At 45.5% G+C, this 25,024-nt stretch overlaps 1 protein-coding gene across 1 annotated transcript in view; it reads right to left on the bottom strand.

Moving 5' to 3' along the window:
• Positions 1-25,024, bottom strand: part of MUTYH (mutY DNA glycosylase) — a 132,273-nt gene that overhangs the window by 105,361 nt on the left and 1,888 nt on the right. Inside the window, exon 2 of the mRNA XM_069232833.1 lies at positions 1,162-1,277. Within this exon, the coding sequence (XP_069088934.1) occupies positions 1,162-1,270 (109 nt within the window). The 5' untranslated portion in view covers positions 1,271-1,277. The remainder of the gene's footprint in view (positions 1-1,161; positions 1,278-25,024) is intronic.

The raw sequence follows: 25,024 nt of genomic DNA on the forward strand, positions 1-25,024 counted from the left end.
CGGGGCTCCTCACGTGGGCTGCGCGGTCACCCCCCGGCCGCTGCTTCACCTCTTCTGCGTTGCCCGCGGCCCTGAATCTGGCAACCCAGGCCTTCTCGACCCCCTGGCTGCCATTTTGTCTCTGAGTGTGCTGTGGGTCGAGGAAATGTCACCTGTGAGCCGCCACCGCTCGTTCACCACCGAGAAGTGGCTCAACAGTGGCCTTCGAATCATAGGGGGTTGGAGGCACCCAAAAATTTCCCTCTGTTGGGCTGCGGAGAGAGGCAGATGACGGAGGGGTCCAGAGCACTCTTAAGGTGTGTCCGCCATCTTAATGCCTCAGCCACCCTCCATGTGTGTGGTATTTAGGATAGTTAGAAGATGATCTTCTCATTGAGGCGGGTGGCAAAGTAAGGAAGTTAGTAATCTGCTTTGCTGCACCTTGGATAAAGCGGTTTTGCATCTTTCCACGCAGTTCCTGTTCTTTCAAGGCATACTAATAAAAAAAATGTAATGTCACGTGATTTACATTGCCCTCAATTTTATATGTCTTCATGAAATATTCTACTATTGCGCCACTGGTAGTGATTTTAAAGAAACTGGAAGACTACCTAGTGAAGTCAGCACTGCTGTGAATTAGATCTTCAAGAAACAGGATGCACACAAATCTCTACTACAAAGGAATTAAGCTTCTGTGGGAATAGTCTTTCCAACTTGCAATAAAAATCGCATATTTAATCTTCAAAGAGTAAAGCCTGAAATATACCTCATGCTTGCTGAGAAGGGAGAACAGAGACTCAGTGCACACTAAGCAGCTTCTGTGCTGAAACAAGTAATAAGAGCACTAGAGGAACAGCAAGTACTGCTCGCACGAGAGACAGATCTCCTATAGCTTGACTGAGCTTACCAACTCATTGTCCAGAGAACTTTAAACAATAGCCAATCAAGAAACATGTCTAATTGCCAACAGCCTGGTCTGGAATCGGGGGCTTGGAGATGAAGGGCTTGGTCGCCCTGTGTGGAATGTTTGTGCCACTTACTGCCATGCCTTCAAAATTGACTTCCAGCTCATCATCCAAAGATCAAAAGCAGAGTAGCAGGATTTTAACACAGGAATACTTTACATGTGACAAAACTATCTTTCACTCTAGATCCTACCTGACGTGATGTTCTGTTACTTACCGGCTCCATCTTTAGAGTCCCCTTCAGTCTGTCCTGGAGCGTCAGGCTCTTCCTCAAGAGCCAGCGCACTCTTTTTAGTGTCTCTTGATGAGGTCTTTGTTTTCTTCATTGTTAACCTATAAACACATTGAAAATTGAAACTTTTTAATTATCTGAATTTATCAGACAAAGCTACAATCCAGAGCCGAGAAGAGGACTTAGCGGCCTCTTATTAATTTATTTTCCTTCGCTGAGTAAGGATTGAGGGTGGTGTTTGGGAAAACAGAAATCAAAATGATTATCGGAGATGCGAAAAACCCAGCCAAGTCTGGCTTTGCTTAAAAAAAGCATTGTCTTGGTAAAAATTGTAATGTAATGTAAATAGGCTTATACAGCTCGCGATTAACCGAGGGTGTCTTGGCGCTAGCATTCTAAAGAAAAATCACCTGCAGCCTGGTCAACAGTAAATATAATTATTAATATGTTAATGAGAAAAGCCAGGTTTATTATGTTTTCCTGAACTGCAGCAGATTTGGTTGAGATCTTTAATTCAGCGGCAGAGTATTCCAAAGTTTGATGGCCCCAAACGAAAAACTCCTGTCACCTCATCTTGCTTTATTTATTTTGGGGACCACCACTAGACTATAGCAGAGCTTGTTCTAAGTAGCCGGCCAGCTGAGTGCCAGAAAAAGATATTTTGAAAACATTCTGGTCCCACTTGGTGAAGAGCTTTGTGCACCATACACAATGAATGCTTTGAAGTTAATCCTTTCCCCAACGGCTAACCAGTAAAGGTTCTGCAAGGACTGGGAAATGGGGGCAAATTTACGAATTTTCAGAAGTAACCTGGCAACTGTGTTTTGAAGAACCTGAAGTTTTTTATGAGGTGCTTCTGGGTTCCGCTATATAAGCATTGTAATAGTCAATCCTTGAGGTAACAAGTGCCACAATGACTGTTTTTTTGTAGTTCTAGGGGAAAGAAGGGAAAGATCTTCTTTAAAATCCTAAGCAGGAATAAACAAGAGGAGGTGGTTTGATTGATTTGGTCTGAAAAACATAATTTAGTGTCAAAGAAGACACCCAGATTTTTTTGACGTTTAAACTGGGGAGGGGAGCGAACCAAGACTGGATGGCCACCATGAAGTGTTCCAAAAGGTGGAACCGTTCCCAAACAGTAAAACCTCTGAGTTTAATTTAGTTTTGTTTCTTTGCATCCAGCTCCCAATGTGGGCCATTTAAATGGAAATATTTTTGCCACCTCTTCAACCTCATATGATAGCGACACCACAATTTGTGTGTTGTCAGTGTAGGAAATTACCGCAAAACCATAGCTGCGGATGAGATTAGCCAGTGGGGGGGAGGGTGACATAGATATTAAAAAGAGTTGGGCTACAGGCAGTCCCCTGAGGTGCCCAACACGGAAGAGAAAAAGGATCCGAGAGGAAGTCCCCAAGTGGCACCACCTGATGACGACACTAGATGAGATTGTTACCAAGGTAAGCCTTACTTAGAGAACTGGTTCTCCATCAACCAAGACTCACCTACAATAAGGGAATGGAACAGATATTCTAAATGCCAATGATTCAACCTCAACCAGAACGACAAAAGGTTAAACAGTCATTCTAGGCTAGTCAAAATCATCTATGGTGAGCTGTCTATGCAAAAGGGCCTCTTGCACGGGAGATTGTAGCAAGCTAACCCAACTATTTAGGAGGGTGTTCTGCTTGCAAGGAAACACAGTTTTACATCTTAATTTTTGGATTACAGACACCCCTTTGAGTGAGAGGCACCAAAAGGGAGAGAGTGTTGAAAGAGAGAAAGAAAGAGAAAGCGAGAAGAGAGGCATGGTAAGAAAAAAAAAACTAATAATAATAATAGTTTAAAAAAATTATTTTAAGCATTAGCTTTAATTCAGAAGCCAGTCATGTACCTAACAGTCTTGTGATCCTAGCCAATACATTTGGTGATCTATGTTTAATTAGTTAAGTATTGGCCGCAGGGTGTACCCCAGGGGGTTGCACATCTGGCTAAGGCCTCAGATGTTCAGAAGTGTGTAACCTGAGAGATGAGTTTGCTACTCCAAGCTCGAACCTATGCGATCTATGCTGAATGAAACCAAGCTTTTACATCTTGTTCTTGGCGGAGAGACCTGTCTACGAGGAAAGGGGATGCCCCAACAAGTGGGTACAGATATGCAGCAATGGCAAACATACAGGGAATTGTAGTGGGCCAGCCACTGACCTGGGATATAGAGGAAGGAGACCACTGCAGAAGGAAAATGACATGGCAGATCCATAAGAAACAAGCTGATGTGACCTTTACACTAAGATAAATTGATAATCTGTACTTAAAACTAATGAATTATTTTATTTTAAAAAAACTTTTACATTTTATATCACATGAGGGGATAGTGCTACTATTTGAGGCCTGAACCTATAAATTCTTTGTAGGGTATTTCTGCTCTCTGTTGCCAACTTCTTCATGTTCGGGGTCGACTGAGCTATAGCTCTGTACATTAACCCCTTCTGTGCCGCGGACGTAGTGGTTACGTCCTGCGGCACAGTGCTGCTGTGCCGAGGACGTAAACCACTACGTCCTCGGCACACAGCCCAGAGGGAGCGCTCTCGCTCCCTCTGTGTGCTTCCCCCCACCCCCCAAAGTCAGGGATGGAAGGGAAAGCCCTTACCCTTCCACCCCCCACCCCTCCATAATGACGTCAGCGCGCGATCGCGCGCTGACTTCATTATGGGGATATCGCCGCTCAGGAAGCCATTTGCTTCCTGTGCGGCGTGGAGTGAAGAGGTGAGTTCCTCTTCCCGGTGGGTGGGGGGTTTGGGCTAAAGAGGCACCGGGGGAAAGGAAAGGCTTTTCCTTTCCCCCGGTGTCTCTTTGAGCATTCCTGCTGCCCGATCGCATTGCGATCGGGCAGCAGGAATGCCCACTAGACACCAGGGATTTTATTTTTATGTATTTGGAAACTGTTTCTGGCACGCGGGGAGTGGCCCCTTGAGCAAGGGTCGCTCCCCTTTGGGGGGCAATCATTTACGGTCATTTCTGCCCCCCTTGGGGGCAGATTGGCTACTTTTTAGCCAGATCTGGGGCAGAAAACACTAGATCACCAGGGATTTATATTTTTATGTGCATTTATGTGTAGGGGGGTGCCCCCTTGGGCAAGGGGCGCCCCCCCCCCAAGGGGGCAGAGAACTGTTGGCCTTTTCTGCCCCCCTTGGGGGCAGATCGGCCTATTTTTTTTTAGGTCCATCTGCCCCAAGGGGGGCAGAAGCCACTTAGGCACCAGGGATTGTGTGTGTAGTGGATGGGGGGGGCACCCCCTTGGGCAAGGGTCGCTCCCCTTTGGGGGGCATGTCTTTTAGGGCCATTTCTGCCCCCCTTGAGGGCAGATCAGCCTATTATTTTTAGGCTGATCTGCCCCCAAGGGGGGCAGAGACCACTAGAACGCCAGGGATGTTTTAAAATTTGTTTATTTTTGTGGGGGGGCATTGACCTGTTGGCCATTTCTACACCCTCTGGGGGCAGATGGGCCTATTTTGTTAGGCCCACCTGCCCCCAAGGGGGGCAGAAGCCACTTAGACACCAGGGATAGTGTGTGTGTGTGTGTGTGTTAGTGGATGGGGGGGGCCTTGGGCAAGGGTCGCCCCCCACTTTGGGGGCACACGTACCCAGGCCATTTCTGCACCCCTTGGAGACAGATCAGCCTATTATTTTTAGGCTGGTCTGCCCCCAAGGGGGGCAGAAACCACTAGAACGCCAGGGATTTTTTTTTATTTGTTTATTTTTGTGGGGGGCATTGACCTGTTGGCCATTTCTACACCCCCTGGGGGCAGATGGGCCTATTTTGTTAGGCCCACCTGCCCCCAAGGGGGGCAGAAGCCACTTAGACACCAGGGATAGTGTGTGTGTGTGTGTGTGTGTGTGTGTTAGTGGATGGGGGAGCCTTGGGCAAGGGTCGCCCCCCACTTTGGGGGCACATGTATCCAGGCCATTTCTGCACCCCTTGGAGACAGATCAGCCTATTATTTTTAGGCTGGTCTGCCCCCAAGGGGGGCAGAAACCACTAGAACACCAGGGATTTTTTTTATTTGTTTATTTTTGTGGGGTGGCGTCCCCTTGGTCACGGGGCACCCCCCCAAGGGGGGCATTGACCTGTTGGCCATTTCTACACCCCCTGGGGGCAGATGGGCCTATTTTTTTAGACCCACCTGCCCCCAAGGGGGGCAGAAGCCACGTAGACACCAGGGATAGTGTGTGTGTGTGTGTGTGTGTGTGTTAGTGGATGGGGGGGGCCTTGGGCAAGGGTCGCCCCCCCACTTTGGGGGCACATGTACCCAGGCCATTTCTGCACCCCTTGGAGACAGATCAGCCTATTATTTTTAGGCTGGTCTGCCCCCAAGGGGGGCAGAAACCACTAGAACGCCAGGGATTTTTTTTTATTTGTTTATTTTTGTGGGGGGGGGGCGTCCCCTTGGTCACGGAGCGCCCCCCCAAGGGGAGCATTGACCTGTTGGCCATTTCTACACCCCCTGGGGGCAGAAGCCACGTAGACACCAGGGATAGTGTGTGTGTGTGTTATTGGATGGGGGGGCCTTGGGCAAGGGTCGCCCCCCCACTTTGGGGGCACATGTACCCAGGCCATTTCTGCACCCCTTGGAGACAGATCAGCCTATTATTTTTAGGCTGGTCTGCCCCCAAGGGGGGCAGAAACCACTAGAACACCAGGGATTTTTTTTTATTTGTTTATTTTTGTGGGGGGGGGCGTCCCCTTGGTCACAGGGCACCCCCCCCAAGGGGGGCATTGACCTGTTGGCCATTTCTACACCCCCTGGGGGCAGATGGGCCTATTTTTTTAGACCCACCTGCCCCCAAGGGGGGCAGAAGCCACGTAGACACCAGGGATAGTGTGTGTGTGTGTAGTGGATGGGGGGGGCCTTGGGCAAGGGTCGCCCCCCCACTTTGGGGGCACATGTACCCAGGCCATTTCTGCACCCCTTGGAGACAGATCAGCCTATTATTTTTAGGCTGGTCTGCCCCCAAGGGGGGCAGAAACCACTAGAACGCCAGGGATTTTTTTGTATTTGTTTATTTTTGTGGGGGGGGGGGCGTCCCCTTGGTCACGGGGCGCCCCCCCAAGGGGGGCATTGACCTGTTGGCCATTTCTACACCCCCTGGGGGCAGATGGGCCTATTTGTTTAGAACCACCTGCCCCCAAGGGGGGCAGAAGCCACGTAGACACCAGGGATAGTGTGTGTGTGTGTGTGTGTTATTGGATGGGGGGGGCCTTGGGCAAGGGTCGCCCCCACACTTTGGGGGCACATGTACCCAGGCCATTTCTGCACCCCTTGGAGACAGATCAGCCTATTATTTTTAGGCTGGTCTGCCCCCAAGGGGGGCAGAAACCACTAGAACACCAGGGATTTTTTTTAATTTGTTTATTTTAGTGGGGGGGCGTCCCCTTGGTCACGGGGCACCCCCCCAAGGGGGGCATTGGCCTGTTGGCCATTTCTACACCCCCTGGGGGCAGATGGGCCCATTTTCTTAGGCCCACCTGCCCCCAAGGGGGGCAGAAGCCACTTAGGCACCAGGGATAGTGTTGTGTGTGTTTTTTTGTTTGTTTGAGGGCTGTCCCCTTTGGCAAGGGTCGCTCTCCATGGGGACACACTACTAAAGGTATTTTCTGGCTTCCTTGGGGCGGGCAGACAGGCCTATTTTTGTAGTAGGCCCATCTGCCCCTATGGCAGAATCCACTTAGGCACCAATTTCTAAATGTTTGATGGTGGGGTGTTTGTCAACTGAAGAAGTCTTTGCATTTGTGATAAAAAATGTTTTCCTCCTTTTTGTTCTAGTTCAAAGCTTTTGCTTTATTTTCTGTGGCTCCTTGCGGTTTTGGCAGTGGTTGACCTGCAGTTTGCACAGTTGCATGTTTTAGGTAAGTAAAAACAATTTACTCCAAAGGAGTATTGTTGCCATGCATGAATGACATGTTTGTAGGGGGTGTACTAAATGCAGGATTGTGTGTGAAATTGTCCTTAGGTTTGTGCACAATGATATTTGTTTTGTCTTATTTCTAATTTGCCTTTCTATCTTTATTTTTTGTGGGATATCATTGGTGATTGCTGTGTAGTTGCTGGTGAATCAAGCTTTTTCAGGCAAGTGAGCGGTATAGTTTTTGAGTTTATAACTCTTACTAACAAAGCTACACTTTGTTACTTGTCTTACACAGTGCTGGTTGTTGGTGGTGAATTTGTCCAGTTAATTTTAGCAGGAGAGATCATGGCTAGCCGCAGGATGACTGCTCAGCAGGTGGTTGGTATGCTTTTTGAGTCACAGTCTGATCATGACTATGAGACGGACTCTGCATCTGAGGCAGAGGAGGAAGTCAGAGATTCTGGCAGTGATGTTTCTGTTGGAGGGGAATCTTCTGATGATGAAACCACACTCAGTGCAGATGAAGGGCCTGTTTTAGAGGAGGACATTGATGTGCCAATAGTGCAGCAACCTGGGGCTGAAAGGTTTCCCGTTATAAGACCTGATGTCTGGGTTGCCCCAAACATGGAGCAGCCAGAATTGCCTGCCTTTACTGTTCTCCCGGGGTGTAACGCCAATACAGAGAACTTTATGCCTATCAATTTCTTTGAGTTATTCATGGATGATATGTTTTTGGAAGAGATTGTTGAGCAGACTAATTTGTATGCAGAGCAGCATTTGAGGGACAACGCTGCTAGACTTAGGCCACACTCTAGAGCTGCCCAGTGGATTCCCACAAATTTGGAGGAGTTAAAAAAGTTTTTGGGTTTGACTTTTTTGATGGGGTTGATAAGGAAGCCGTCACTGGCTTCTTATTGGTCTACTAGTCCCTTGATGGCAACAGCTATATTTCCAGCGACCATGGGTCGTAATCGGTATTTGCTTCTTCTTAGGATGCTGCATTTTGTTGACAATGCATTAGCCTTGCCACGAGATCACCCAGATTGTGACCGTCTTTTTAAGATTAGGCCTGTCCTTGATCATTTTGTAGATCGGTTTTCGGAGGTCTATGTTCCAGGCAAAGAGTTAAGTGTGGACGAGTCTTTGGTCCTCTTCAAGGGTCGTTTGGTTTTTAGGCAGTACATTCCTAGCAAAAGGGCACGATATGGAATTAAAATGTATATGCTGTCTGAAAGTAGGACAGGATATGTGTATAGTTTCCGTGTGTACACTGGTAGGGATTCTAATATTGACCCCCCTGGTTGTCCTCCCACTTTTGGAGTTACTGAGAAAATTGTGTGGGATCTTGGTAGACAACTGTTCAACAAAGGTCACCATTTGTATGTAGATAACTTCTACACTGGTGTGCAATTGTTCAAGGAATTGTTTAGAGTGGACACAGTTGCTTGTGGCACAATCCGTTCTAACCGGAAAGGCTATCCAAGGGAGCTTGTCTGTAAAAAACTTGAGAGAGGACAGTGCTGTGCCTTGCGGAACGAGGAGCTGCTAGCTTTGAAATTTTCAGACAAGAGGGATGTCTACATGCTAAGTACCATCCATGATGAGAGTACTTCCCCTGTGACTGTTTGGGGCCAGGTTGCGGAAGTGCGCAAACCTGTGTGCATTTTAGATTATAATAAGCACATGGGAGGTGTAGATAGAGTTGACCAGAGGTTGGAACCTTATACTGCTATTCGTAAGTCTTACGTTTGGTATAAGAAGTTAGCACTTCACCTCTTCCACTTAGCAACCTTCAATGCTTTTATTGTGTTTAGGGATAGGTCTCCAGAGTCAAAGATGACATTTGTGAAATTTCAGGAGTCAGTGATAGAGAGCCTTATTGTGGTGGAACAGGCCAGAGTTCCTAGAGAAGCAGTGGTGGAGGATGTGGCTAGATTGAAAGATCGCCACTTTGCTGAGCACATTCCTCCCACACCCAAAAAAGACTTTCCAGCTAAGAAATGTAGAGTGTGTTTTCGAAGAGGTATCTGGAGGGAGACTCGAATGTACTGCCCAGATTGTCCTTCAAAGCCTGGGCTGTGTGTCAGTGCTTGTTTTAAGAATTACCACACCCAGAAGAATTTCTGGGAACAACCATGAGTGTAAACTCATGTCTGTTTTGTATTTTCATGTGTTTAGTTTCATGGTTAGCATTTCTGTCATATTCTTAGTTAGAGCTTTTGTGTTTGTAGTTTTGTAATTCTTTCTACTTAGTTAGGGGTTCCTCTGTTTAAAAAAAAATAATAATAAATGCTGCCATTGTGTGTGGAGTGGGGCTTGGCTGAGAGTGTACATATTGACTTGCTGTTGGCTACTGCAACACACTGCCAGCCAAACACCAGTCCACACACTCCCATCAGCTGGTGTGATTGTTGTATCAGGCATGTGGGCGTATGTAAGTGATGGGCCCTTGAGTGGCGCTGTCTGTCAATGTGAGTGTTGTAATGTGTTGGGCCCGTGGCTGGCGGTGTGAATGGCCTTGTGTGTGTCATGTATGAAAGTTGTGTGAATGGACTGTAAAGCGGTTGGTGCCTTGTCGCGGCTTTACAGCTCACAAGCTGTGAGTCATTGGTTCAGTTTTTTGCCTTTCAGTTACTAACAGTGCATTTCATTTTTGTGAAAGCTCTTGTTAGTAAAATTTGATCCACTGAACCATCACTCACCCACGTGCCAAATCCAACCAGTATGTGTGGTAAAAATGACAAAACCTGCTCCGCTGTAATCAGGCGTCGCAGCACACCTGTGACACGCTAGGTGCCTCAGGTGGGACCCCGATGATGAAGCATGCCACCAACTTGGTTGGTGGGTGAGGGGTCTTTTTCACATAACCTAAGTGTGTTTCTTTTCAAAATTTTAGTGTTTGGCACATCACAGACATATGTGGGCACATCAAAACGATATATTACAAAACTACCTGTGTTTGGGGGGGAGAGGGCACCTATGTTTTTGGTCCTGTGTGCGGCCTTCATCTAGGGAAACCTACCAAACCCAGACATTTTTTAAAACTAGACACCCCAAGGAGTCCAGGGAGGTGTGGCTTGCGTGGATCCCCCAACATTTTCTTACCCAGACTCCTCTGTAAACCTCAAAATGTGCTTAAAAAGCATATTTTCCTTACTTTTCTTCGTAGGATCACCACTCCAGCACAAAATGCCTACTCCCCAGTGTTCCCCTTAGTCTCCCAAGTAAAATGACACCTCACTTATGTGGGTCCCCAAAGCAGAGTCAGTCTAAAGATGTATAAAAGAATATGTCCTTATAAACTTGCTGTGCTATCCCCTCTATCTCTACAAGTTTTGGGCCTTATTCTGTTGCAGGCACCTGGCCCACCCACACAAGTGAGGTATCATTTTTATCGGGAGACTTGGGGAACGCTGGGTGGAAGGAAATTTGTGGCTCCACTCAGATTCCAGAACTTTCTGTCACCGAAATGTGTGGAAAATGCGTTTTTTTAGACAGAATTTGAGGTTTGCAAAGGATTCTGGGTAACAGAACCTGGTCAGAGCCCCGCACGTCAACCCATCTTGGATTCCCCTAGGTCTCTAGTTTTCAAAAATGCACAGGTTTGGTAGGTTTCCCTAGGTGCCGGCTGAGCTAGAGGCTAAAATCTACAGGTGGGCACTGTTTTCAATGAAAAAATGTGATGTGTCCACGTTGCGTTTTGGGGTGTCTCCTGTCGCGGGCGCTAGGCCTACCCACACAAGTGAGGTATCATTTTTATCGGGAGACGTGGGGGAACGCTGGGTGGAAGGAAATTTGTGGCTCCACTCAGATTCCAGAACTTTCTGTCACCGAAATGTGTGGAAAATGCGTTTTTTAGACAGAATTTGAGGTTTGCAAAGGATTCTGGGTAACAGAACCTGGTCCGAGCCACACAAGTCACCCCATCTTGGATTCCCCTAGGTCTCTAGTTTTCAGAAATGCACAGGTTTGGTAGGTTTCCCTAGGTGGCGGCTGAGCTACAGGCCAAAATCTACAGGTAGGCACTTTGCAAAAAACACCTCTGTTTTCCTTCAAAAATTTGGCTGTGTCCACGTTGCGCTTTGGGGCGTTTCCTGTCGCGGGCGCTAGGCCTACCCACACAAGTGAGGTATCATTTTTATCGGGAGACGTGGGGGAACGCTGGCTGGAAGGAAATTTGTGGCTCCTCTCAGATTCCAGAACTTTCTGCCACAGAAATGTGAGAAACATGTGTTTTTTTAGCCAAATTTTGAGGTTTGCAATGGATTCTGGGTAACAGAACCTGGTCCGAGCCACACAAGTCACCCCATCTTGGATTCCCCTAGGTCTCTAGTTTTCAGAAATGCACAGGTTTGGTAGGTTTCCCTAGGTGGCGGCTGAGCTACAGGCCAAAATCTACAGGTAGGCACTTTGCAAAAAACACGTCTGTTTTCCTTCAAAAATTTGGCTGTGTCCACGTTGCGCTTTGGGGCGTTTCCTGACGCGGGCGCTAGGCCTACCCACACAAGTGAGGTATCATTTTTATCGGGAGACGTGGGGGAACGCTGGGTGGAAGGAAATTTGTGGCTCCTCTCAGATTCCAGAACTTTCTGCCACAGAAATGTGAGGAACGTGTTTTTTTAGCCAAATTTTGAGGTTTGCAATGGATTCTGGGTAACAGAACCTGGTCCGAGCCACACAAGTCACCCCATCTTGGATTCCCCTAGGTCTCTAGTTTTCAGAAATGCACAGGTTTGGTAGGTTTCCCTAGGTGGCGGCTGAGCTACAGGCCAAAATCTACAGGTAGGCACTTTGCAAAAAACACCTCTATTTTCCTTCAAAAATTTGGCTGTGTCCACGTTGCGCTTTGGGGCGTTTCCTGTCGCGGGCGCTAGGCCTACCCACACAAGTGAGGTATCATTTTTATCGGGAGACGTGGGGGAACGCTGGGTGAAAGGAAATTTGTGGCTCCTCTCAGATTCCAGAACTTTCTGCCACAGAAATGTGAGGAACATGTGTTTTTTTAGCCAAATTTTGAGGTTTGCAAAGGATTCTGGATAACAGAACCTGGTTCGAGCCACACAAGTCACCCCATCTTGGATTCCCCTAGGTCTCTAGTTTTCAGAAATGCACAGGTTTGGTAGGTTTCCCTAGGTGGCGGCTGAGCTACAAGCCAAAATCTACAGGTAGGCACTTTGCAAAAAACACCTCTGTTTTCCTTCAAAAATGTGAATGTCTCCACGTTGCGCTTTGGGGCGTTTCCTGTCGCGGGCGCTAGGCCTACCCACACAAGTGAGGTATCATTTTTATCGGGAGACGTGGGGGAACGCTGGGGGAAGGAAATTTGTGGCTCCTCTCAGATTCCAGAAGTTCTGCCACAGAAATGTGAGGAACATGTGTTTTTTTAGCCAAATTTTGAGGTTTGCAAAGGATTCTGGGTAACAGAACCTGGTCCGAGCCACACAAGTCACCCCATCTTGGATTCCCCTAGATCTCTAGTTTTCAGAAATGCACAGGTTTGGTAGGTTTCCCTAGGTGGCGGCTGAGCTACAGGCCAATATCTACAGGTAGGCACTTTGCAAAAAACACCTCAGTTTTCCTTCAAAAATGTGGCTGTGTCCACGTTGCGCTTTGGGGCATTTCCTGTCACGGGCGCTAGGCCTACCCACACAAGTGAGGTATCATTTTTATCGGGAGACGTGGGGGAACGCTGGGTGGAAGGAAATTCGTGGCTACTCTAAGATTCCAGAACTTTCTGCCACAGAAATGTGAGGAACATGTGTTTTTTTAGCCGAATTTTGAGGTTTGCAAAGGATTCTGTGTAACAGAACCTGGTCCGAGCCACACAAGTCACCCCATCTTGGATTCCCCTAGGTCTCTAGTTTTCAGGAATGCACAGGTTTGGTAGGTTTCCCTAGGTGGCGGCTGAGCTACAGGCCAAAATCTACAGGTAGGCACTTTGCAAAAAACACCTCTGTTTTCCTTCACAAATTTGGATGTGTCCACGTTGCGCTTTGGGGCGTTTCCTGTCGCGGGCGCTAGGCCTACCCACACATGTGAGGTATCATGTTTATCGTGAGACGTGGGGGAACGCTGGTTGGAAGGAAATTCTTGGCTCCTCTCAGATTCCAGAACGTTCTGCCACAGAAATATGAGGAACAGGAGTTCTTTTAGCCAAATTTTGAGGTTTGCAAAGGATTCTGGGTAACAGAACCTGGTCCGAGCCACAAAAGTCACCCCATCTTGGATTCCCCTAGGTCTCTAGTTTTCAGAAATGCACAGGTTTGGTAGGTTTCCCTAGGTGGCGGCTGAGCTACAAGCCAAAATCTACAGGTAGGCGCTTTGCAAAAGACACCTCTGTTTTCCTTCACAAATTTGGATGTGTCACCGTTGCGCTTTGGGGCGTTTTCTGTCACCGGCGCTAGGCCTACCCACACAAGTGAGGTATCATTTTTATCGGGAGACGTGGGGGAACGCTGGGTGGAAGGAAATTTGTGGCTCCTCTCATATTCCAGAACTTTCTGCCACAGAAATGTGAGGAACATGTGTTTTTTTAGCCAAATTTTGAGGTTTGCAAAGGATTCTGGGTAACAGAACCTGGTCCGAGCCACACAAGTCACCCCATCTTGGATTCCCCTAGGTCTCTAGTTTTCAGAAATGCACAGGTTTGGTAGGTTTCCCTAGGTGGCGGCTGAGCTACAAGCCAAAATCTACAGGTAGGCGCTTTGCAAAAAACACCTCTGTTTTCCTTCACAAATTTGGATGTGTCCACGTTGCGCTTTGGGGCGTTTTCTGTCGCCGGCGCTAGGCCTACCCACACAAGTGAGGTATCATTTTTATCGGGAGACGTGGGGGAACGCTGGGTGGAAGGAAATTTGTGGCTCCTCTCAGATTCCAGAACTTTCTGCCACAGAAATGTTAGGAACATGTGTTTTTTTAGCCAAATTTTGAGGTTTGCAAAGGATTCTGGGTAACAGAACCTGGTCCGAGCCACACAAGTCACCCCATCTTGGATTCCCCTAGGTCTCTAGTTTTCAGAAATGCACAGGTTTGGTAGGTTTCCCTAGGTGGCGGCAGAGCTACAGGTCAAAATCTACAGGTAGGCACTTTGCAAAAAACACCTGTTTTCCTTCAAAAATGTGGATGTGTCCACGTTGCGCTTTGGGGCGTTTCCTGTCGCGGGCGCTAGGCCTACCCACACAAGTGAGGTATCATTTTTATCGGGAGACGTGGGGGAACGCTGGGTGGAAGGAAATGTGTGGCTCCTCTCAGATTCCAGAACTTTCTGCCACAGAAATATGAGGAACATGTGTTTTTTTAGCCAAATTGTGAGGTTTGCAAAGGATTCTGGGTAACAGAACCTGGTCCGAGCCACACAAGTAACCCCATCTTGGATTCCCCTAGGTCTCTAGTTTTCAGAAATGCACAGGTTTGGTAGGTTTCCCTAGGTGGCGGCTGAGCTAGAGGCCAAAATCTACAGGTAGGCACTTTGCTAAAAACAGCTCTGTTTTCTGTGATGTGTCCACGTTGTGTTTTGGGGCATATCTTGTCGCGGGCGCTAGGCCTACACACACAAGTGAGGTATCATTTTTATCGGGAGACTTGGGGGAACATAGAATAGCAAAACAAGTGTTATTGCCCCTTGTCTTTCTCTACATTTTTTCCTTCCAAATGTAAGACAGTGTGTAAAAAAGACGTATATTTGAGAAATGCCCTGTAATTCACATGCTAGTATGGGCACCCCGGAATTCAGAGATGTGCAAATAACCACTGCTTCTCAACACCTTATCTTGTGCCCATTTTGGAAATACAAAGGTTTTCTTGATAGCTATTTTTTACTCTTTATATTTCAGCAAATGAATTGCTGTATACCCGGCATAGATTGAAAACCCACTGCAGGGTGCAGGTCATTTATTGGCTCTGGGTACCTAGAGTTCTTGATGAACCTATAAGCCCTATATATCCCCGCAACCAGAAGAGTCCAGCAGACGTAACGGTATATTGCTTTTGAAAATCTGACATTGCTGGAAAAAGTTACAGAGTAAAACGTAGAGAAAAATTGATGTTTTTTTCACCTCAATTTCAATATTTTTCTTTTTCAGTTGTTATTTTCTGTAGGAAACCCTAGTAGGATCTACACAATTTACCCCTTGCTGAATTCAGATTTTTGTCTACTTTTCAAAGATCTACATATTGGGGCAGGATGAAGCAATAAGCAATAGTTCCAGGGCTGGAATGCCTTTGAGTCTGGAAAGCTACTAACTTGCATCTTTAAGGATTTTCACCAGCTCTTCTCTAATCTTTTCCCATAATTAAAAAGGTTGGAAATTTACTCCTGACAAAGGCAGAAGTTAAAGTTCTTCCAGGGTTGGGAAAAAAGTAGTTGGAGGGAAAGTGAACTTGTAAATGCTCAAGAGATTTTCACATGAGCAAATCTACACATGCATTTTTGCTCATGCTAAAATACAGTTCACAAATAGTTTATAGGTGTACGATTTCCTGGTCTACTTCTGTAACTTCTTGTGAATTCATGAAAGCCACTAATTCAAAGACCTATACCATGGGTGCACTTTTGTAACTTTCTTTAAGAATTGGGTCCCTAATTAGGTCTGGCATTAACAAAGACATTTTGTTTGTATTAAACTTCTATTTCTCTCTATCAGCTGGCTTTACTGTGAGTGGTTGCATTCTGCTCTTCCACAAGGAGCATATTGGCACACAAAGTAGTTTTGTTCAGTACCAGGAACTACTGTGGGAATCAGTGGCATAACATAAATGGAGGGGGCCTCCCTTCAAAGGACATGGAGGGGCTCCCCCACAAGACTCACTCAGGGCAGGTGCTGTCCTGAAGGGGCCCCCTGGAGGGGACTGCTGGGCCTTTGAAATGCCACTGGTGGCAACGTGTACTTTTTGAGACCAAAAACTTTTTTTTGTTTTTGCCAGTGTTTTTTACAATGGTGAGGGCTTGGCAGCTCCCACAACAAAAAAAGGTGTTCAACAAGACGTGTCAAAACAAGACACGCATTGACGAAACCAAAAGACTCACAAAAAAATGTTGGATCGGGGTGCTTTGCCAGTGCTTGTTTAGTTTCATGCTTCCCATAATCTTGTTGAAAATGGTTACACTCATTTTCCATTAGGAATTATTTTTGGAAACACTACCATGCATTAACACATTTTACTAAATGACGCTTCAAAGAATTAGCACCAATAATTTCATAGTAGCTAAACTTTTTTTACCTACTTGCATTTTTTTCTGAATATTTTATTTTAAAAGCAAAGAATCACCACTCTTGCTTACAAGCTTCTGCAAACATTTGCATATATTCAGAGAGCATTCTGGGAGCATTATACGTAGCCTCATATTGTTAAACTTTTCAAACGTGTGTACACTTTTTTTTTTTTACTGGAACCACTGTCAGTAGTGCAGTGTTACCTTAAAACGTTTATTTACAGTGCTCACCCTAATAATTAAGACGTTTCATTTATGAAGCATAAATGTAAGTTCGAACAGCATTACCAGGTGGACACACATTACCTCAACTGCAGACAGTTTCCTTCTCTGAAAATGGGCAGCCAAAGGGTTTCTGCTGCAGGGGTTGGGCCTACTTGTCCTAAGGACAAAATAAATAGGAATTCCGCATCCCTGAATCTGCATTCCCTTTTCACACAAAGTACAGAATATATGTTCAAATATGGTAAAGTGCATAATACTTTGCTTTCACTGGGTGTGGTGTCAAAATAACTTAAAGTGTAGGTGGTGGTACCCTTAAACAAGAAAGCAGGATTTGATCTTGCTTTACAGTTAATCTATAGACCATCATTCTACTTTCTGCCTTTGTTACATTTCTGGAAAATCATGTGGCTTCTTAGCTATGTTCCTATCTGGAAAATGTCAAAAACCTTGATAATACAGAGTTCGAGTTCTACGGCTCTGTAAATGTCCCCCTAGGTACAGACATGGAAAAATTGATACCTTGTTATTGGTCTACCACAGTTTGATAATGTTGATCATCTCATCCAGATAGATTAGAACATCCACAAGAGATTGGGCTTGGTGATTCATTGTAGTCATGATTCTCCTCCATAAGGATACACTCACACAGTCATGTAAGTCTTTTACCGCTTCCATTTCTAAAATAGAACATATCTTTGTAATCTTTAAGTACCTCCTCTAGCAAACTTCATCAAGCCTCCTAGTTCAGAAGTTCTTTTTGAAATTCTCTTACTCTGCAGACATTTTTACTGGGTGTTACGGATTGGATGCATAGGAAATGGCAATATAGAAAAGATGATCATAGCATGCTCCACCGGGACCCACTCATTGTGGCCAAGTGAGCTTAGTCTTGCCTCTCTTCTCTTTCTACAGTAGAGTGCTGACAGAACACAGAGAAAAGCATTCTAAACTTCCTGCAATCTGAATTAAAACCCAGCTCTACCAGGTGTTACTCATCAGGGGCTAGTGTAAACCAAATGTGGTAATTCGTGCACGCTGCCGCCCTGAAAGCAACTGTAACAAAAGCTGTTCTCTCCTAACTGAACATTGCAAGCCACGGTGACGCGCCTGACGCGCTGACAAGTCAACCTGCAGACCGGTGTATCATAGGTTAATAGTAACTGAGTGAGTAACTCTGGATGCAGCTGTTTCCCAGAGCTGTCCGAATTATGCATCTGAGACAGCGTTCTGGGATGATCCCTCTGCTGCTTCATCCGATAGGTCGCAGCTAGTGAAAGACAAAACATCAAAAAGCATGTTTAGCTATGTGGTTGGAAACAGACTGCATTCTTTGAGGGTGCTTCTTTGCATGAGCCTTGAAGAGCTGGAGGCAAGCTGACTGCATGCAAAGCTCTTTATGGAGTCAGCTTATGTCTAGAAGAAGGTAAAAACAGGTAATGACAAAGCCAACAGGTCTCACACATTTTTTAAAGAGAGTGCAGCGCCATCCCAACACTAATTTGGATGTGGGCGGTGTCACTGGAAAGGGAAAAATCACCCCTTTCCAAAGTTACCTTTCCCTAGTGGATCAAGCAGGAGGGTGATCCCCGAGCAGGGCTCCAACCACCAGACACCAGTGACATTTTTGCAAAGGGCCCTTATCCCAGGCCTGAAAGTCTTTCTGCCCCCCTCCCCGGTGGCAGACCAAAGGCAGTTACTTCTAATCTACCCAGAAAGGTGTGGGGGGGGGCAGAAAGTCCACTAGACACCACAGTGTATTTTTTTTATTGGAAAATGGCTGGGGGCAGCTAGCTCAGACATTGCGCTTAGCCCCTCACATTCCCCTTTCCCCTGCAAAATATCATTCCCCAAGCAGTCTTTCTGACCTTGTCAGGGACAGAGAGGAGTGTTTTCCTCCAATTTGCACCCCATTGGGGGACAGAAAGTTCACTAGACCCCGAGGGAGGGCATTTGGAGGGGGAGCACCACATTGTGCCAATTGGCTAATGATTCCCCCTCCTCCAGCCCCAATTTTTTTTCTGCACCCTTGAGGAGATTAGAGCAAATTACCTCCAATCTGCCCCCAGAGGAGGCAGGGTGTGTGTGTGTGCGTTTTGTTTTTTATTTTAAATTGGAAAGTGGGTGGGTACTGCCCACCTCGCATTTGGCCTAGAAATCCCACTACACCCCTAGGGAACCCACATGAGGGGGGCCATGGCAACAGGCTAGTGCTCCCCAGCCCCAAAAGCCTTCCTCCCTCTTTTGGGGGGCAGATAGAAGATCATTTTCTCCAATCTGCCCCAGCCCCACCCCGGGTGGGCTGGGGGAGAGGTTAAGTCCACTAGACACTGTGAACTATTTTTTATTTTTCTGGGGTATTTTTACTGGTGGCGGGGAAGGTATGGTCCACGCAGACACAATGGCCCGTATTTATACTCCGTTTGCGCCGAATTTGCGTCGTTTTTTTCGACGCAAATTCGACGCTAAACTAACGCCAACTAACGCCATATTTATACTATGGCGTTAGAGGCGTCTAGCGCCAAAGTTCCCGGAATGTGCGTCATTTTTTAGCGTGAACCCCTTCCTTGCGTTAATGATATGCAAGGGAGGCGTTCCCGTCTTAAAAAATGACTCCCAGGCCTTTACGTGGTATTTATACTCCCGGGCAAAAGAGACGCCCGGGAGTGGGCGTGGCTAAAAACGGCGCATTTGCGCCGCTTTTTAACGCCTGGGTCAGGCATGGCGTTAAGGGACAAGTGGGCTCAAAATGAGCCCAGAGTGCCCTCCCCTGCCCCCAGGGACCCCCCCTGCCACCCTTGCCCACCCCAGGAGGACACCCAAGGACGGAGGGACCCATCCCATGGACATTAAGGTAAGTTCAGGTAAGTATTTTTTTTTTAATTTTTTGTGGCATAGGGGGGCCTGATTTGTGCCCCCCTACATGCCACTATGCCCAATGACCATGCCCAGGGGACAGAAGTCCCCTGGGCATGGCCATTGGGCAAGGGGGCATGACTCCTATCTTTACAATGATAGGAGTCATGTTGATGGGGGATGGGCGTCGAAAAAAAATGGCGCAAGTCGGGTTACGACGATTTTTTCGACGTAACCTGACTTGCCCCATTTTAAGACGCCCATACGCCATTTTCCCCCTACGCCGGCGCTGTCTGGTCTACGTGGTTTTTTCCCACGCAAACCAGGCAGCGCCGGTCTGATTGCGCCGTCTAACGCCATTCCATAAATACGGCGCCCGCATGGCGCTTCAGAATGGCGTTAGACGGCGCAAAATTTTTTGACGCTAAACTGCGTTAGCGCAGTTTAGCGTCAAAAAGTATAAATATGGGCCAATATATCAGCCCCCAGCAGTCTTTCCGACCCTGTCAGGGGCAGAAAGGAGGTGTTTACATCCAATTTGCCCCCCCCTCCCCCACTCCCCCCACTGAGGGACAGAAACCTCACTCGACCCAGAGGGAGAGCATTTGGAGGGGGTGTGCCCCACAGTGGCAATGGGCTAATGATTCCCCCTCCTCCAGCCCCAAATGTTTTTCTACACCCTGGGAGAGATTAGAGCAAATTACCTCAAATCTGGCCCCAGAGGAGGCAGGGTGAGTGTGTTTTGTTTTTTCTAAATCAGAAAGTGGGTTGGTATGGACCGCCTGGTATTTGGCCCAGTCACCCCTCCCCAAATAACCCTTGCATTCTTTATGCCCCTGTGGGTGTGCAGATAGGTGCTGTTTTCCTCCAGTTTGCCCCTTTGGCGGGGACAGAAGTCGGAATAGACACCTATGGAGCTCACATGAGGGGTCAGAATTTTTTTTTTTTTTTTTTTTTTTTACATGTGGGTAACAGAGTGGAGCGAAATCCCAATATAGCGCTACTTCTATTGCATGTTTCGGGGTTGGGTCAGCTGCCACCTGGGAATCCATACCAAAACCAGGCATTTCTCTCAACTAGACACTTGGGGCAGTACAATATGATGTGCCTCGTATGGCTCCCATGACACACTCTTACCAATAATGCCCTGCAAATCTCAAAAATTAAAAATGTTCATTGCATTTCTATGACGTAAACGTATGGAAACCACAGGGATCCACAAAATTCCAATCACCCAGCAATCCCCCTACGTGTCTTGATGAAAATGCTACCCCACTTGTGTTGCTGGACTTAGTGCAAACAACAGGCACACATCAAACCAGGGTCAATGAGAATCGCCCTGCTAGAGTCCAATTGATCTAGATTTGATGCATGCCTGTCACGGACACTAGGCCCAGACAAACAGGTGGGTTAGCATTTTTAAGTGGGTGGAGCACTGGATGGTAAGAATTTTGTGGATTCTTGATTATTTTGGGTGTTTATGTCATACAAATGCATAGAAAATGCACAATTTAAGCAAAGTTTGAGGTGTGCAGGGCACTGAGGGTGAGAAAACTTTGCGGGATCCATGCGAGGCACACCACCCTGGCTGTCTAGTTTCCAGAAATGTCTGACTTTGCTAAAAGTCCATAAGCAGGCCTCAAAAAATCTATTCATTACCTCGCTATGGCGAGTCATATTTTATCAGGTTGACCTATTTTTAGGACCTACTCGTCCCTTTTGAAGGAGCAATAAAGACTCCTTTAAATTGTGTTCTTGTCACATTTGCTCTGTGTTCAGAGATCAAAAGTCAGTTTGTCTTACAATGAATTTTCCTTTTGACTGCAGAGTTCCAGGATTTTGTCAGGTTTTCCCAAACACATAACATTTAAATACCTAAGTCAACTGTATAAACATTTCAAAATATATTTCAGTAGCTGTGAAAGCCCATTGTTTGCACTTTTGGTTGAAGAAAAAAATGTTTTAATAGGATGGATACAAATCAGAACACTTTACTTGCTGATGTGCAAACAATAAATGTTTTCTGAAACCCCTTTTTCACAGATTGTTAATACATTTAATAGTTTTATCAGTAACGCTGCAAGTTAGTAGGAAGGTTTTTGGACATTTCTTGGAAATGTTCTGTCTGTAAACAACAGTGTGCAACCACATCATGCTTTAGTAACACATTTATCAAAAGTGAGCAATTAAACATAAATTTATAAACACTTGTGCCCTGGTAGCAATACTATTAGTAAACTAAGAGGCAAGTAATGGATCATGTGTCTCCTATATGTGGGCTAGATTATTTGTATACAAGGAGCAAACATTTAGTCTATGTAATCAAACAAAGACGTTTTTTGTAGAGCAGAAATGCCGATTTATTTATGCTGACATATTTAAAGGTACACTCATATGTGACAATGAAGAAAAAGGCGACTGTAAATTAAAATATTTGCCTAGGATCATTCATTTTGTGACCCGTTTATGGGCCAACTACATTACATTTATGGCTGAGTAGAGTATTCAACTTACTCAGCCTGCAGGTCTAGTAACATTTATATGATTTTTTGAGGACTGATATGTGGCCGCTGAGCCCTGGCCCAAAAACGCAGCTATGCTAATTGCCAAATCAGGTCATTTTTGTGAGAGGGAATGTTGATGTCTCCACATTGTATTTTGGGCCCTTTCCTGTTGCTTGCACTAGGCCTACCCACACAAGTGAAGTATCATTTTTATCAGGAGACTTAGGGGAATGCTAGGTGGTAGGAAAATTGTGGCTCTCCACAGACTGCAGAACTTTTCATCACACAAATATAAGGAAAATGTGTTCTTTAGGCAAGGTTTGAGGTTTGCAATGTCATCTGGGTAAGAACACCTGGTGCAAGCCACACAAGTCACCCTCCCTGGATTCCCTAGGGTGTCTAGTTTTTAAGACTGTGCAGTTTTGCTAGGTTCCTTAGGTCTCTGCTAAGCTATATGCCAAAATCTAGTCCTACCTACATTGCAAAAAATGTGTCAATTTTCAGTGGAAAGATATGATGTGTCCATGTTGTGTTTTGGGCCCACCTAGATGTGATGTAACATTTTTATCGGGGGACTTGTGTTCTCCACAGATTCCAGAACTTTCCATCACAGAAATGTGAGGAAATTGTATTGTTTTAAGTCAAGTTTTGAGGTTTGCAAGGGCTTCTAGGTAGGAAAACCTGGTGCGTGCCACACAAGTCACTTCACCATGAATTCCCCTGAGTGTCTGGTTTTCAGAAATGTGCAGGTTTGCTAGGTTTCCTAGGTCCCTGCTGAGCTAGGACCCAAAATCCACAGCTACTTACATTGCAAAAAAATAAAAAGGTTTTTTTTCAGTGTAAAATTGTGATGTGGCCATGTTGTGTTCTAGGCACTTTCCTGCTGCATGCACTATGCCTACCCAAACAAATCAGGTACCAATTTTATCTGAAGACTTGGAGGAATGCTGAGTGGTAGGAATGTTGTGGCTCCCCACAAATTCTAGTAATTCTTCTCATAGAAATATGTGGAAAATGTATGTGTTTTAGTCAACATATGAGGTTTGCAAAGGCTTCTATGTAAGAAAACCTGGTGAAAGCCATATAAGCCACCCCACCCTGGATTCCCCTAGGTGTCTAGTTGTCATAAATGTACATGTTTGCTCGGTTTCCCTAAGAGTCAGCCGAGCTAGGGCCCAAAATCCACAGCTACCCACAGTGCAAAAAAAGGGGCAGCTTTCAGTAGAAAAATGTTATGTGCCTATGTTGGTTTTAGGCACTTTAATGTCATAGGCACTAGTCCTACGCACACAAGCATAGTACCATTTTTATCGGCAGACTTGGGAGAACATAGAATAGAAGAACATGTGTTATTACCAAATTGTATTTCTCTGTGTCTTCCAAATGTAAGCCAGAGTGTAAGAAAGAAGACATTTTGAGAAATGCACTCTGAACCACATGCTGACAAATTCAGATATGTGCAAATAACCACTGCTCCTAAACTCCATATCTCGTGCTCATTTCAGAAGTAGATAGGTTTCCCTGATACCTTTGTGTCACTCTTTCTATTTTACTATATGAATTGCTCTATACTCAATGAAAAACCATTGCAATGTGCAGCACAGTTCTTAGCTCACCTTCAAACCGTATACATCCCGGCAACCAGAAGTGTCCAGCGGAAGTAATGGTATATTGCTTTTGTAAATTAGCTATTGTGACAAGAAATTACAAATGAAAACGTTGTCACAAATGGATGTTTTTCCCTATTCATTTTCAATATATTTTTTTTTATTTCAACAGTTAGTTTTTTGGGAAAACCTTGAGGGATCTACACAAACAACTTCTTGATGAATTTAGAATTGTGTCTACTTTTTAGAAATCTATAGCCTTTCAAGATCACCCATGTGTTTCACAGTTGTTACCACCACAAACTGGAAGTAAGTTGAAAGTAAAAAATCAGGAAATATGGGCTACGTCTTTGAAAAATGCAAAAACTGTGGTAAAAAAAAAAGTTTTGGGGATTCAGCTTTGCATGTTCCCGAAAGCTGGGAAGTTGATGACTTGAGCACAGCAAACATTTCTTTGATGTCATTTTAGGAAAAAATACACTTTGCAAATCCTATTTGATCAAAAAAACAAAACATAACTATAGTTTGGCTATTTCCTCAGTCCCCTTCAGAGGAAATAAACAAACTGCTGTGTACCAGCAGAATCCTGAGGATGTTGGGGAGAAAAAGGACGCAAATTTGGCATGGATTCCTTATGTTAAAAACATGTTAAGGAGGTCTAAGTGGAACTACCCCAAATAGCAAAAAAGGACTTAGCATTCTAGTGAGGAAAGGCTTAGCAGCAAAAGTATTAAGCGGAACAACCATGAGAACAGTCACAATGCAGTAAACAAGAGACATGTTTTAAATGCTTTTCCGGACATAGTTTAAGTTTCTCTTCTCTTCTTCATAAAAAGCATTAAAAATTGCTGATTTTACAGCAGTTCCCATTTATTTTCAATTACGCTTAAAAGTGCAGTGCTCGCTGCTGCAGTTCTCTACTCTAGCTTGAATACTTATGTGACATAGGTAGAGTGACATCTTCGGTCACAGCTTTTTTATCAACAGCACATTCTTACAATGGTAAAAAGCGGAACTAAAGGTCCCACAATACAATGTCCTCTACTAGGCTGATAAAATGCTAGTGCTGGCCAAAAGTTCTACCACAGTATCCATTACTTGAAGGTGGTGCATTCCATTTCAAAGTTCATTTCCTCTACCATCATGAGACAAAGAACCACGCTTCTCTCACCTTTGGGTAAAGTCACCTCCACAACACTCTAGTCTGCTTGAAAAATATTGCTCTCTAAAAAGTAAGTGAAGCGAATCACTGGTGATACTGAATCCCAGCTCAACTTACCATGCCTTGTCAAATACATACTCCATCTGGGATCATTTCTCTTCCCACTTTTAAATAAGTAATCTGATCTTTCAAATAGTTCTCCCGCACTGAAGTCTAAAATCGCTTATTCTGCACGGTGAGACTCAACTTTTCATTTTAGGCAAGACAAGCGATATAGTGCCATGTGGAGGGCTTCAAATATGTGACTTAAAGTTGCACACGTTTCTCTAAAGCCAGGCATGTGTCTTGTCTGAATATTATAAACCTACGTCAATTCTTT

The sequence above is a fragment of the Pleurodeles waltl genome, chromosome 4_2 (genome assembly GCF_031143425.1).
Source record: "Pleurodeles waltl isolate 20211129_DDA chromosome 4_2, aPleWal1.hap1.20221129, whole genome shotgun sequence".
Lineage (NCBI taxonomy): Eukaryota > Metazoa > Chordata > Amphibia > Caudata > Salamandridae > Pleurodeles > Pleurodeles waltl.